Here is a 15,589-nt window from a genome sequence, read left to right as displayed (position 1 = left end):
TTCTTTTCTCCATAGTGTGTGTTTGTGTGTGTGTGTGTCTGTGTGAGATCCACTTTCCTTTGTTCTTGCATTATTATGGAAAATGTATCTATTATGTAATATTAATTCTTTTGTATAATTTTTGAATACTCCATGGTATGATGTTTTATCCACTTGTTTATTAAATTAAGTTCATTTCTTAGAGTAGTTGTAGGCTTTTGTAGTGTAGTGGGTTCTCTAGATGAACAGAATGGAGAGGAAGTATAATTTTAAAAGGATATTTATTAGATTGTGTTACATGACCAGAAGCTGGATAGTCCACAGTGGTCATCTTCAGGCTTGAGAGCTATAGAAGTAGAAGATGTGTAGTCCAAGATACTTAAGCTTCAGAACCAAATGGTTTGATGGTGGTACCCTAGTCTGTGATCCAGTGATTTTGGACACCCCCTGGAAATATCCTGGCAGAATCTGCTTTGGAAGAGTGAAGAAGGGAAAGTCTGATATGTTCAGGTGATCACAGCAGCAGAGGAAAGCCATCCGAAAAGAATCCAGCTTGCTCTGATGCTGCTGCCTTGTTCTTCCAACTTTTATTCCATCCAAGCCATCATCCTATTTAGTTGACGTTGCCCACATCTAAGGAAATTCTCCACTTTGGTATCCCACATGGCAGTCACTCCTAGCCACACCCTGATAGAACCACTCAAAAGTTTCATTATCATCAGCATCTCTGAATCCAATCAAGGCGACAATTCAGGTGAACCATTACACATAGTATCATACACCCCTTGTATCCAACTTATAGTCTCCACTGTTTTCAACATCTGGCATTGGTGTAGGATGTTAATGATCCAGTTGAGTGTATTTGATGAAGAGTGGGAATGAAGCAACACATTATCATTAGTCCAAATCATACATGACCTTAGGTGTCCTCCTCTTTGTGATATCCTTGTGTGTGTCATGTATTCTACATGACAAGGTCATACAGAAGAGATTCACTGCTCTGAGAATTTGTGATTCTTCTTTTTATCACTTCTTACTTTTCAATATTTCCTCTCTACACATGCCCTAAGTCTCTGGCACCCATTGTCATGCTATTTCCTCCATAAGGTATGGAACTATGTCGACTTGGAGTCTTACTGCATTTGGCCATTTGAGACTGGCTTCTTTCACTTACCAGTCTGCATTGAAGGGTGCTGTATCTTTCCAGGCTGGAGAGCTCATTTTATGTGTGATATTCTTTGTGTAGTAACATTGTAGTTTTTCCATTCACTTCTTGAAAGGTGCCCCTGAGTTAATTGTAGAGTGCACAATATTGATTTTGTAAGCACATGAGTATCTTCCAAAGTATCTGTTCCCTTTCCATTCACATGAGCAGGGAAAGAGTTCTTGATGATTTATGTTTTCACTGTCTTTCTGTGCTGCCTGTGTGAGTTCTCTTCAGACCTTCTGCCCAGTTTTAAGTTGGTTGCTTGCTTTCTTACTAAGTTGTTGTTCATGTATGTTGAACACCAGTCCATTGTTATTATGTGTTCTAAAAACATTTTTCCAGTTTTTCTGCTTGTCTTCTTATTCTCTTAAGTTTATCTTTTGAAAAATGGAAACTTCAATTTGATAAAGTTCTGTTTACTAGTGTTTCACTCACAGATCATGTTTTTCATATTGCATATGAAGCTTTCATGCCAAGTCCATATTTGTTTGTAAGTACTTCTGTGTTATTTTTATGAAGTTCTAAATTTTGAATTTAGTTGGAGGATGTATAGGCAATATTTTGGTGCTAGGTAGAGAATCCACAGCCTCCTAAGTGCCTGCCAGGTGCTTTGCTAAAGCTGCAGCTCCAACTCTGTGTCATTTTTGTAAACTGAGTCTCCACTGAGAGCTGAATTTTTGACATTTGTGAAGGAACTATTCTCCATTTCTTTTCATGCTAATGTACAGGTGCTTTGCCAACACTTTTCTAGAAAGTATATTTTGCATTTCTCCTTGGCTTATTTGTTAAATACCAGTGGAGTATACTTCTACTGTGCAAAATACCACTGTCTTGATGATTGTAGCCTTTTAGTAGTTTCAACCTCAGATAATGTCCATTCTATGGAATTATTTTTCATTATTTTATTTTGTTATGGGTCTCTTATGACTGTTAATGAAACATAAAAGGTGTTTTATTTTTATTTTATTGAATCCATAACAAAATTGATAATAATTGATGATTACACTGAAGCTTCTCCAATATGAACATGAAATATCTCCACATATTTGCCTGGTCTTTTCTTCTCTCCTTAACAACTTGCACTTTTTGTCATACAGATTTTTTTTTCAGTTTTATATATGAATATTGCTTTCTTTCTTTCTTTGTGTGTATGTGTGCTATGTAACTGGTGTATGTTTGTGCTAATATTTTGTTTTCTGGTGCTGGGTGTTGGACTCAAGGGTACTCTATCATTAACCTACATTTTTAGTACATTTATTTATTTGTTTATTTATTTATTTAGAGACAGTCTTGTAAAACAGCCCATGCTGGCCACAAAGCTGGGATTCTCCTGGCTGTTGTCACTGTAGATAGTTCAACTAGTTCAGGGATCCCCGGCATTGCCTCTGTGCTCAGCTTGCTGCTGCCGTCAGTATAACAATTTTCCTATTTGTTAACCTTGTGCTTTACAACCCTGATATCATCTTGTTGATGTTCATGATTCTTTGATTTATTTCACATAGAGTAAAGGTTCATGTCTCTCTCTAGAGAAATTTGTGATTTTCTGAGCTTCAGTATATTTCTTCATTATTCTCGACTTTTTTCTTTACTATTGATATAACCATGATATTTATTATTTAGCTTTCTATTGTGATGGATGATGTTAATTAGTTTTTAAATTTTTAATCAACCTTGCATAGGTGTAATAATTCTCTCTTGGAATTGTTGTATGATCCTTTTTACTCATTTTGTATTTAGTTAAGTAATGTTTGTGGAGGTATTTTGCTTTTATAACCATGAGAGAAATTCATAGCTCCCTTATTTAATCGTGTTTATTTTGTTAGTATTGTAACATGTGCCTCAGAAGAAACTGGAGGTTGTTTTCTCTGCATCTTCATGGTAGAAAAGAAATGTAGAAAATTGGTGGTTATTCCTATTTGCCTTTTGGAAGCCTGTATGATGTATCAGAGCCTTATGTTTTTGTTTTTGTTTTTAAGCAGCAAAGAAGTGTTTATTGCAAGCTAGCTCAGTCCTCCATGTGCACACAGCAACTGGTGATGCTGGGAGTCCCTATGTTTTCTTTTGGATAGTAATCAGTTATTGAGTCAGTTTCTTCAGTAGGCATGGGCTCATCTGTTTTGTGTATTTGCACTTCTGTGTAAGTTATAAGAGATTGTTTCTCATAAGTACCACGCGCTAACCAATTGCGCCACTGGATTGATTCTGCAATTTGTATTTGGGGTAAAAATGGGAGTTCATAACCCAATTGAGTCAAATGTATGAAAGATGATATATCATGAGCTTTGTAATGTTTTGAACAACCAATTAAAAAAAATTTAAAATAAAAAAGGAGAGAGATTGTTTCTCTCAAAGTATTGGGCCAGTTCCTCTAAGTTATCTAATTTTATCGAGCACATGTTCATGATATTTTTGAAGTGCCCATGAATGGTAACAATGGCTCTTTTAATTCTAATGTGTAGTTTCTCTGTCCTCTGTTGTCTTCTTACTTTAATGTCATAGTATTTCTCATACCTTAGTCTTATTTACTTCCTTTGATGTGGTGGTAAGGATTGAACCCAGTGCTTCACTGGTGCTAGGCAAGCTCTTTACTGAGCCATAACCTCACCCTTGTGCACTGTTTCCTTATCCTCCTATCAGTTTATCAGTGATGCTGATCTCCATGAAGAATTTGGTTTTGCAGACTGCTGACTTCCTGATTGTGGTTTCATCAATACCCTTTATGTTATTTGCCTGTGCTTAATTTACACTTACCTTGGTTTTCATTCTCTGGTTTTCTTAAGTTGAGGTTTAATGATTGCTTTTTAGATAATGTTTTGGATACTGGAGATACCACTGACACAACATCTGTGCTGTTTCCCATGTTGGACTTTTACATTTCATTTTTTTCTAAACAAGGTCAAGTTTTCCCTTGCATCACCTCTTTCTCCTGAGTCTGTTTAGAGTCCTGTGTTGCATCTCCCATTTCCTGGAGGCTTTCCAGCTGCTTCTGATCTCATTTCTGCTTAGCTCCCCTGTTCTTTGGGCATACTTAGGAGTTCACTGGTGTTGCACACTTGCTGAGGTGAGGCTTATGGCTCAGAATGTGGCCTATTCTGGGGAGTGTTGCTGTGATCCTGAGAAGGCTGTGTGTTTTGCTGTTGTTGAATGGCCAGTGAAGCCCTGCTGTCTGCTGCTTTGCTGTGTGGTGTCAGACCCTACAGACTTGTGGTGATGTCTCAAAGTGTAACTGCAGAGTCTTCCTTGTTCTGGACAGTTTTGTATGTTTCTGCTTTGTTTCAGGTCCATGCACATTAATAATTCCAGACAATTATTTGTGAAGTTTAGCCTATGGCTGACACAGTGATACATACATGTAATCGCAGCCACTGAATAGTGTTACACAAGAGGATCCCAAGTTCAAAGCCATCCTCAACAACTTAGGTGCTGAGCTACTTAGAATTTTTTTCTCAAATTAGAAATAATATTTTAAAATTGCTCATTTGTTAAGTACCCCTGTTTTCAATCATTGGTATAAAATATAAACAAACAAATACATAAATATAAACTTTAACCCAGGAATTCTGGAGTCTGGTCTCCCTCTGAAGCTTCATTTTAATCAGATTTTAGTTGATGGTTGAGAGAGTAAACAATGATTTGCTATACTTTTCTAATGCAGGCTGTTTGTTTACTTAATTTCTTTTAAGGAATTTCTGCTTATTTTTCAAAATGATCACTTCTGAAATAGAAGAGGGAGAGTTTGTTTTATACATTAATATAGTTCCATAATGATTTTAGTATTAATTGGCCAAACTTACATCAGATCTGCTGTGTGCACTCTGGAGACAGTGACCATGCTCTCACATTGGGATGTCAGGCCTCTGTCCTGTACCCTAGAGGGTCAGTCTGAAGGGCTAGAGAAGGTCACACTTTGCTTGCTGCTCTTCTGAAGGGCTAGAGAAGGTCACACTTTGCTTCCTCCATTCTTCCTTGTGACTGCTTTATGGAGCTGTTGGGATCCTTTCAGGGCATTTGGCCATGATTAAATTCTTGTTCTGATGGTTCTTCTTGTGTTTCCACTTTTCTCTGGAGGTATGTGTGGAGCAGCTCTCTCTCCCTGGAACCACTTCAATCTTGGGTGTAAATGACTTTGTTTCTTTGAAGATCAATAGGCTATATTTGTGTTAGGTTATTTTGGGGTTGTATTACCTTCTAGCTTATGACAGAATCAGAATATTTCCAGGCTTTCTGTTCTGTTTTATTTCATTGCAGTACTGTGATATTTCCAGACTCCCTGTTGTATCATTGTGGTATGCATGCTTATCCTTCTATTTACTGCATATTATTTTTACAAAATTGTTTATCTTATTGTTCAAAAAAACTAAATTTTCACTGGTGCAGGGGTGCCTGCCTGTAATCCCAGCAGCTGGGGAGGCTCAAGGAGGAGAATCATTAATTTAGATGCTAACCGCCGCCACCTACTAGGCCCTGAACAAGTTAGTGAGTACTGCCTTAAAATGAAAAGTATGCTGAGCATGTATCTCAGTGGTTAAGTGCCATGGGTTCAATCTCTGCTTATCTTTTTTTCTTTTATTTTGCCCTAGCAAAATAAATAAATAAATAAATAAATAGTTTCATCCTTTTGTAAGCATCTTAAAAGTGTTTGAGTCTTTCACATGTGAATGTATAATAAATGGATTTTTTTCTTCAGAATAGTGGTATGTCATGCCTTTTGCCAACTAGATTCCAGTTTGCCTGGACCACCATTGTGATCTGTATCCAAGACACCTGGTGTCTGTGATCTTTTCATGCTTTGAAGGCCAGCACATTGAAAGCTTCCTCTGGGTCTCTTGCTCACCTCTGCTGATACTATGCTGCTCAGGAGGTCACCTGTTGTAAGTCTTTGAGTATGGTTGTGTATCAGTGGCAGGGGCACATTCTGGTAGATAATCTTTTTGGCTTTTCTGTCATTGTGCACTCATCACAGCATTCTCACAGATGTACATGGAGTGACCTGTTTCACACCCAAACTGTGTTAGATAGATGATGATTCTGGTTTGCAACCCTGCTGCTTTACCACAATCTGGAAATGCTTTTACCTTAGGTTTGTTTGCACCAGCATCATTACAGGCATGAGTAAACTGTTTCACAACAAACATCCATTTTACATGTATCCATCCTTGCTCAAAGAGTTTTGTTCAGAACGTGGCTGTGAGGTACATGAATGTTCCTATGGTAGTGAACTGACTGCTGTTCATAAGAGTTTTTCAACTGTTGGACATACATTGTTGCTATGAGATTTAGAATAGTAGTTCCTGTTGTTTATTAAGAAGACCGTTTTGAGTCTCATAAAACTTTATAAGGTTGTTGTTGGGACAAGGTGACATCTTTGTTCCATTGAGGTATTTATAAGACACCTGCGATCTTTCCATTACACAATTCTGCTTTGAAAGTGACCACAAGAAATTATCAAATTTTTGTGTTTATTAATTATTGTACTTGTTTACTAGTTGACTAAAGTCTTTATCTGGATAAAGCACCTTCAAACTTCCTGTTGCTCTCTTGCTGTAATCACATAGATGAGCTCAATCCCCAGTTCACAAATTCCGACAACCTGTTTGAAAGTTTGTCTTCATGTTGTCTATGAGAGAAGTTTCTTTGTGACCCATACCTAGAAGTTGTGAGTGGGGCTGATTCTAGGAATTTCTTTTTAGATAGAACAATGGACTTTCAGAGAGTTTCAAGAGATGAGTAAATACCATGTTGTCTATGTTAACTGTGTAGGTGCAGTGAAACACTGTGGTTGGATAATTTGCTCTCACATGCTGTTTTCCATGACTCTAGCAATTTTCTAGTAAGTTGTCTTTCTTTTCTAAGTGTAAGTGCTATTAGGAGTGCTAATATAAGTTCTGTATTTCACAGAACATTTTTAGGATGTGTAATAGAGGTTCAACCAACCCAGAAGTGAGGGGTGACCCAGGAGCCCACCTTACTTACTGTGAACTTACCAAAGGAAGGGTATAAAACACTTTCTTTTTGCCTTCCTAGTGGCCCAGTTCAAGTGGTGGAATGTCTGAGAAGAATTGAGTGCCACAAAGATTTGATGAACCAAATTATAGAATTAATCAGGAGGTCAGAGAATCATCTGAATAGCATGCATGTTAAGTATAGATTTATCAAGCTGTCAGTCTATTCTGGACTACAATACACATTTGTGACATTTTTAAGATCTCAGTGACCTCTGAGGATGTGGCTGTGAACTTCACCGTGGAAGAGTGGGATTTGCTGGATCTATCTCAGAAGAACCTTTACATAGACGTGATGCTGGAAGTCTTCAGAAACCTGGCATTTATAGGTAATATTGATGATTCTTTTATTAATCAACTAGAGAACTCATGAAGATTTTGGTCATTTATGTAGAATTTGAAAAGGCAATCAGTTGGTGAATTATTTAGCATAAAGAGCACGTAAAGGCATTACTAGCTCCTCAAAATTTATAAAAGATTTTTCTGGTTTGTCATTTTAGAAAACAGATGGAATGACAAGGACATTGAAGATCAGATCAAAAATTCTGGAAACAATCTAAGGTAATTATACTCACAAGTAAAATCCTGGAGGGAATCTGAGAATATCATATAAATTTTAAAACAAACCAACCAAAGATATATGCACAAGTTGAAATGTACATATTTTCTTAAATTTTTTACCAAAAATATTTACATCACTGTAAAAGATGTTCAGTGTTTTCAAAGTTGTTCACATGCAAAAAGTGGTATGAAATTGTGTATGTGAATAACACTCTTTGGATATTAGCCATAAGGAAGCTATGTTGAAAAAGATTACTTTATTTCAATTTCCTTAGATTTAGGCACTTTGTACAAGTCAGAAAACCTAGTCTTTTCCTGATGTTAGTAGTATTGATAGCTTATTCTATCCTTTACCTGATGTTAGTAGTAATGTCAGTCTAAAACCTCTAAATCAATAGAAAATCATGCATGAAATAAGCACTGATACTGTGAGTATCGTTCTTCAAAGAAGTTATATCTTGAAATTAAAAGGCAAAGAAGATAGTTTGAGGAAACTTTCAATGAGATTCCAATTTTCAACTGGACATAGAAATAGTTTAATAGAGTAAGTCCCAATGACTGCATCATGTGTGCAAAAGACTTCATATGTCCTTCATTCCTTTATAGGAAGACCAATTCTCACTCTGGAGTCAAATTCTACAAGCATGAGGAATGTGAAGAGAAGCCATGTGAATTTAAACAGTACAGGCAATCTCTGGTTTCTCTTGAAAGTGTTCAGAGACAAATGTTAATACAATCTGCAGATGAACCTTATGAAAGTACAGTATGTGGGAAAATCATCAGTTGTCCCAGGGACATTCAAAGACATGAAAAAACTCATGGATGGCAGCCCCATGAAGGTCAACAATGTTGTGAAGCCTTTTCTTCTCTCCCAGCTGTTCAAAGACACATGAGAACACACAGTGGAGGCAAATTTTTTAAATGTGAGGTATCTGGGAAAGCCTTTCCTTTCCCATATTTTTTGAGGAGACATGAAGAAACTCATTCTGGAAAGAAATTCTATGAATATAAACAAGATGATCAAACCTTCATTACACTCACAAGTCTTCCAACTCACACGATAAGGCACAGTGGGAATACACATTTTAAATGCAAGGTATGTGGGAAACAATTTGCTCATCCCTGTTTATTCAGAATACACCAGAGAACACATACTGGAGAGAAGCCTTATGAATGTAAGCAGTGTGTAAAAGCCTTTGCTACATCCAGTGATCTTTACAGACATGGAAGAACTCACACTGGAGAGAAGCCCTATGCATGTAATCACTGTGGCAAATTCTTCACACAGTCCTCTCATCTTCTAAACCATAAAAGAAAACATAATGGAGATAAGCCCTATGAATGTAAGCAGTGTGGAAAAGCCTTTGCTACATCCAGTGATCTTTACAAACACGGAAGAACTCACACTGGAGAGAAGCCCTATGAATGTAATCAGTGTGGCAAAGGCTTCACTCGGTCCTCTCATCTTCTAAACCATAAAAGAACACATACTGGAGAGAAGCCCTATGAATGTAAGCAGTGTGGAAAAGCCTTTGCTAGATCCTGTGATCTTTACAGACATGTAAGAATTCACACTGAAGAGAAGCCCTATGAATGTAATCAGTGTGGCAAAGGCTTCACTCGGTCCTCTCATCTTCTAAACCATAAAAGAACACATACTGGAGAGAAGCCCTATGAATGTAAGCAGTGTGGAAAAGCCTTTGCTAGATCCTGTGATCTTTACAGACATGTAAGAATTCACACTGAAGAGAAGCCCTATGAATGTAATCAGTGTGGCAAAGGCTTCACTCGGTCCTCTCATCTTCTAAACCATAAAAGAACACATACTGGAGAGAAGCCCTATGAATGCAAACAATGTGGAAAAGCCTTTGCTAGATCCTGTCAATTTCAAGTACATGTAAGAACTCATACAAGAGAGAATCTCCATGAATGTAAGCAGTGTGGCAAAGCCTTCACTCAGTTCTCTTACCTTCAGAAACATAGAAGAACACATACTGGAGAGAAGCCTTATGAATGTAAGCAGTGTGGAAAAGCCTTTGCTACATCCAGTGATCTTAACAGACACGGAAGAACTCACACTGGAGAGAAGCCCTATGCATGTAATCAGTGTGGCAAATCCTTCACTCAGTCCTCTCATCTTCTAAACCATAAAAGAACACATAATGGAGATAAGCCCTATGAATGTAAGCAGTGTGGAAAAGCCTTTGCTAGATCCTGTGATCTTTACAGACACGGAAGAATTCACACTGGAGAGAAGCCCTATGCATGTAATCAGTGTGGCAAAGTCTACACTAAGTCCTCTAGTCTTCTAAACCATAAAAGAACACATACTGGAGAGAAGTCCTATGAATACAAACAATGTGGAAAAGCCTTTTCTAGATCCTGTCAATTTCAAGTACATGTAAGAACTCATACAAGATAATCTCCATGAATGTAAGCAGTGTGGCAAAGCCTTCACTCAGTTCTCTGACCTTCAGAAACATAGAAGAACGCATACTGGAGAGAAGCCCTATGAATGTGAGCAGTGTGGAAAAGCCTTCACTCAGTCCTCTTACCTTCAAAATCATTTAAGAACACATACTGGAGAGAGGCCCTAAATGTGAGCAGTGTGGAAAAGCCTTCACTCAGTAGTCTCACCTTCAAACACATAAAAGAACTCATACTGGATAGAGGCCATATGAATGTAAACAGTGTGGCAAAGCCTTCACTCGGTCCTTTTACCTTCAAAATCATTTAAGAACACATACTGGAGAGAAGCCCTATGAATGTCAACAATGTGGTAAAGTCTTTGCTACATCCTCTAACCTTCACCAACATGAAAAATTGCATACTGGAGAGAAGCTGTATAAATATCAAAAATGTGAAATGGCCTTTGCTACATCACCTCAACTTTACACACATTGAAGAACACATAGTGTAGAGAGATTTTGCTCATGAAAACAATTGGCAAATTCTACTGTTACTACTGTTTTACTCATAAATATGTAGACAATTTACTTGAGAAAAATCCTTTGACTATTAAATGTGGTTAAATCAGTCAAAACCAAGTATTGGATTTAAAAAAGTATATATATTGCAAAGGCCATGAGTGACAGTTCCTTCTCTGGGAGCTCTCAGTAATTAATGTGAATTAATGACAAATTATTGTAGTATCGTGATTTTACATAGAATGTTTTTACTTGCTAATAACTTAGTTATTGCAACATCCTGATACATGAGGTTATCAATCTAATCTGTTCTTTTTATGTTGGTTTGAAATGATAGTTAAAGAATAATTTACTGTTCTCAATATTGTTTTTTTACCAATTTTTTAAAAAATATTTATTTATTTATTTTTTAGTTTTTGGCGGACACAACATCTTTGTTTGTATGTGGTGCTGAGGGTCAAACCCGGGCCGCACGCATGCCAGGCGAGCGCGCTACCACTTGAGCCACATCCCCAGCCCCATTTTTTACCATTTTTTAAAGTTCATGCCATAATTAAATATCTATTGCTCAATAAATACTCAGGATTCTACTTAACTAAACAAAAAAAATACATTTGTCCATCCAAGTTTAAAATAACTGAAGTTCATTTAAAAGTTTTTGTTTTTATATTAGGTAAAGATACATATATATAAACATTGCAGACATTTTTGAGTGCATAATTTTGTGCTCTTAAGAGCACTCACATTCATGTACAACAATCACCACCATGCATTGTCTGTCCAAACTAAACCTTATGAAAATTTTTCTTCTTTTCCCGTAGTCCCAGGCAACGACCTCTCCAATTCTTGTCTCTGTTGACATTTGTGGCTAATTAATGACTGGTTTCTTTCACAAAGTATCTCTTCAGTGTTCATCATTATTGTAATCTGTCTGTATTTCCATTTTTGTAACCCCAGATAGTTTATCATTGGATATATGTATCACATTTTGTTTGTCATTCATCTGATAAACAGAGTGGAAGTAGCACTCAGATAGCTGTTTTAGCATTTTTTTGTTTCTTTGTGTGCACACCAGTGGTGGAAATGCTGAATCATTTATTAATTCAGGGATAATTTTTTTGAGGAATCAGTGTATTTTTCCACAGTGACCTCATTGTTTGAAATTGCCACAAAATCTTGCAAAGCTTTAAGTTATAAAACTCCTTGTCCAAATACATTTTCTGATTAATTTTTGAATCACAGTTTTTCTAGTGGATGTGAAATGACTTCTAATTGTGGGTTTGATCTTCATTTCCCTGATGATACAGAGCATGTTGTAATGTTTCTGTTATCCACTTAGATATTCTCCTTGTAGAAATTGAGACTTCAAGTTCTTTGCTCATTTTCTGGTTGCCTTTTTGATTCAGCTGTAGGTCTCCTTCATATTTGCATATTATTTCTAATCATATGTATGATTGTGAAAATATTTCTCCTGCTTTACACGTACTGCCTCTTCTCTTTCTTTGTAGTGTTTATTGATGCAAAAAAAGGTTTTAATTTTGATAATGTCCAACTGATATTTTGCATGTTATTTTTATTTTGGTGTCATATCAGGAAGTCACTGCCTAGTACACTGTCAAATACAGTATTAGAAAAATTTCTCTTTTACTCTTTGATAGATAATGCTTCTCTTCTACCTCAGTTCTCACACTCTGCCTACCTTCCATGACTCAGAACTTGGAACCTGGCTCCTGGCCACATCACACTGCTTGTTGCTCACCCTCATCCTAGTCTCTCATGTGCTCTCCCTCCTCATTGCAAATGACATGTGGACTCCATCCTGCTAATTATTAATATTAGTTTTCTTTCAGATGTTTTAGGATCTTGGACCCAAGAAGTATTTCTAATGAAAATACTTTCAATAGAACATTTCTCATTTATTGCTGATGTTTTTATGCTATTCTCATATAATAGCAAAGATATTTGATTTCTGAGAATTTTTTTCTTTTACAGTGTAGAATCTATTATTATTTTTATACATATTTCTATGATTGTCTGAAAGCATCCATTAGTTGTCGTTTATTATTTCTCTCTTTTCTGTTTTCTTTTATTTATTTGTTATTATGTGGTGCTGAGGATTGAACCCAGGGCCTCACACGTGCTAGGCGAGTGCTGTACCACTGAGCCCCAGCCTCAGCCCCTCTTTTCTATTTTTTCTTAACGTCAATTATCTCATGCTGTTGCTTCTGGCTCATCTTCCTTTTGTTAGATTTATCCAGTTTGACCTATAAAATTCTATTTCATATTTTTGCCAATTATTGTCATTAATTTTCCAATAGACTTTTCTCTTTATCCCTTAAAATTAAAAAGACATGGGGCTGGGATTGTGGCTCAGCAGGAGAGCATTCACCTAGCATGCGTGAGACCCTGTGATCAATCCTCAGCAGCATATAAATATGAATAAATAAAATAAAGGGAAAAATTAAACAGACATGGTGTTTTGATTTAATGACAGCTGATTCTTCCCCAAAGTTGTGAAATTTCCTGTAAAGTGAGCATTCTTTCAGTCACTTCCAACCTAGCAAATACAATTGTTTGTGGCTGGGTGATAGAGTATCGTTTGTGTGTGTGTGTGTGTGTGTGTGTGTGTGTGTGTGTGTGAGTGTGTGTGTTTGTGCATGCATGTGCACACAAGATTAATTGTTTGCATCTTTAGGTTTCATTATGTGAGCTTTACTCAAGTCTGTTAAACTTCAGCTCTAACATAATACATAAGCCAAAAAATCACAGAAATTTGGGGAGTACCTCTCAAAATTGTCCAATGATCCACTTTATGAAGAACAAAATCCCCTATAGTCCTCTGATCTGAATATTGTCAGGATGACAGTTCCTTCTTCTACTTAGGCAAATGAAAGGTTTTCTGTCACATGTTTTTTTGAAGGGCCCATAAATCTGTGGTTTTGGTGCATAAGCATCACAGAAGCACAGAGACATAACACAAATGCTGTTTGTGAAGAGCTTGGGCACAGCTGGGAATCTGAAGTGAACATGGGGATAAATATCAGATATGGGAATGACATTCTACATCACTCTGGAGATTGGATGAAGACAAAAAGGAGACTAGATGGAGGTGAACAGTGAAAAGCCAGAGTATGAATTTCCTGACTAAATATGTGAGGTCTTGGCAATAAAAATTCAGTATAAATTTTAGAACAAAAAAAATATGTTTCCTGACTTAAGATATCCTGCACCTGGAAGTGCTGAGAAAGCACCACTTGCGGAGGAAAAACCATATTTCCTTACAGTGGATAAGAAAAGTGAAATTCTGGTAATAAATCTTAATAAATAAATACGGAAAAAATAGATCCCACTGTGAACATTTTTAAAGAATTTTGTAATATGGACCTTTATTGGATGCATTTACATAAATTTTTATGTCTATTTTCTGCGAAAGCAATTGCATATTATAATTTGTAAGTTTATTTATGGACATAAGACATTCTTATTCTACTGAAGTTAGAAAAATTTTATTGTTCTGTACATTTTAAAGTTTCTTACAAAACAATTTTGTCATAATTTATCTCAGAAAATATTAATCTCTATGGAAGAACTTGATTTCCTTTTCTCAAATGCATAAAACTGCTTCTTCATTTCTGATGTATACCTTAAATTGGATAACACACGGTCTGATTCCACAAAGAAATTTTCATTGACTTATTAATCATTACTTAACATACTGATTCTTGTGGGTCACTTATGTTGAACCATATTAAAGGTCTGTAGCATCTTATGATCAGTGTCAACTGATTTCATCTTGTTGCAATTGTTTCCATCATTAAGAGTTAGTCTTGTTGGGCACACTGTCACTCACATATACTTCCACTGGTCCAAGAGGCTGAGGGAGAAGAATTGCACCCTTTCACAGCCTTATCACTTTGTGAGGTCCTGAGCAACTTAGGGACACCCATTGTCAAAATAAAAACTAAATGGTCTGGAAATGATCCTCAGTTGTTGTGCATTCCTGCTCAATCTCCAGTACAAAATAATAAAAAATATAAAAACAGATTTAGTGTTTTTTCTTTGTTTGTATTATTCTCATCTTCCTAATCGCAATAATTGACAACCTATCCATGATCATTTTCATCCTCCTGGATATCCATCTGCTCCACATACTCCTCTATTCCCTGCTTAGTTGTCTGTCCCCCATTGATTTAAGTTACATCTCCACAAATGTCCCCAGGATGACTTTGGCTTTCCTATTTCACTGAATGTGGAGTTTAGTGTTTCTTCTTTTTTCTTTAGTAAGTGGAGACACACTATTCCTGGTATCTGTGGCTTTTTTATTGTGTATTGAACTCAAGGGCACTCAGTCACTGAGCCACATCCCCAGCCCAATTTTGTTTTATAGAGACAAGGTCTCACTGACTAGCTTAGCACTTCAATCTCGCTGAGGCTAGCTTTGAACTGGTGATACTCCCATCTCAGCCTCTGGAGCTTTCAAGATTACAAGCCTGCATGACTGCATCCTATGAAACTGGGTCTTTTTATAAAGAGATTTATCAACTTCTGTGCTTGTTAAAGTTAAAACATCATCCCAGGGTTTCATCAAATGACTTCCACACCACTCACAATCAAATCAAGCCTTTATTGAAACACACCAGTGGATACTGACCAGATAATAAAGCTGTTCCCCTGATCAGCCCTGAACAAGTGCAATGGCACTCCTTATAAGCCTGAAAACCACAAAAGGGACCTTTGGGGGTCTAGGCAATGCAATCAAGCCAGGTTACAGAAGCGGAGTAGTGCAGTCATGTGGAAGGATTCTTAGCCAATCACAATTAGTCCAGTCACCCAGTTACAGAAACAGCACTGTTACCCTGGTTACAGAAACAACGTTCCATTAGGTTGTTCTGTGTTCTTTGTTTTAAAGAGAG

At 36.8% G+C, this 15,589-nt stretch overlaps 1 protein-coding gene across 1 annotated transcript in view; it reads left to right on the top strand.

Moving 5' to 3' along the window:
- Positions 1–10,346, top strand: part of LOC143639726 (uncharacterized) — a 50,291-nt gene extending 39,945 nt beyond the window's left edge. The window contains exons 2-7 of the mRNA XM_077107769.1: positions 7,391–7,517; positions 7,689–7,749; positions 8,356–8,430; positions 8,884–9,640; positions 9,725–10,109; positions 10,168–10,346. Of these exons, the coding sequence (XP_076963884.1) occupies positions 7,391–7,517; positions 7,689–7,749; positions 8,356–8,430; positions 8,884–9,640; positions 9,725–10,109; positions 10,168–10,346 (1,584 nt within the window). The remainder of the gene's footprint in view (positions 1–7,390; positions 7,518–7,688; positions 7,750–8,355; positions 8,431–8,883; positions 9,641–9,724; positions 10,110–10,167) is intronic.
- The last annotated feature ends 5,243 nt before the right edge of the window (positions 10,347–15,589 follow it).

The sequence above is a fragment of the Callospermophilus lateralis genome, chromosome Y, assembly GCF_048772815.1.
Source record: "Callospermophilus lateralis isolate mCalLat2 chromosome Y, mCalLat2.hap1, whole genome shotgun sequence".
NCBI lineage: Eukaryota > Metazoa > Chordata > Mammalia > Rodentia > Sciuridae > Callospermophilus > Callospermophilus lateralis.
Note: the sequence above shows the minus strand (reverse complement) of the source record. Positions and strands in the feature narration are given on the sequence as shown.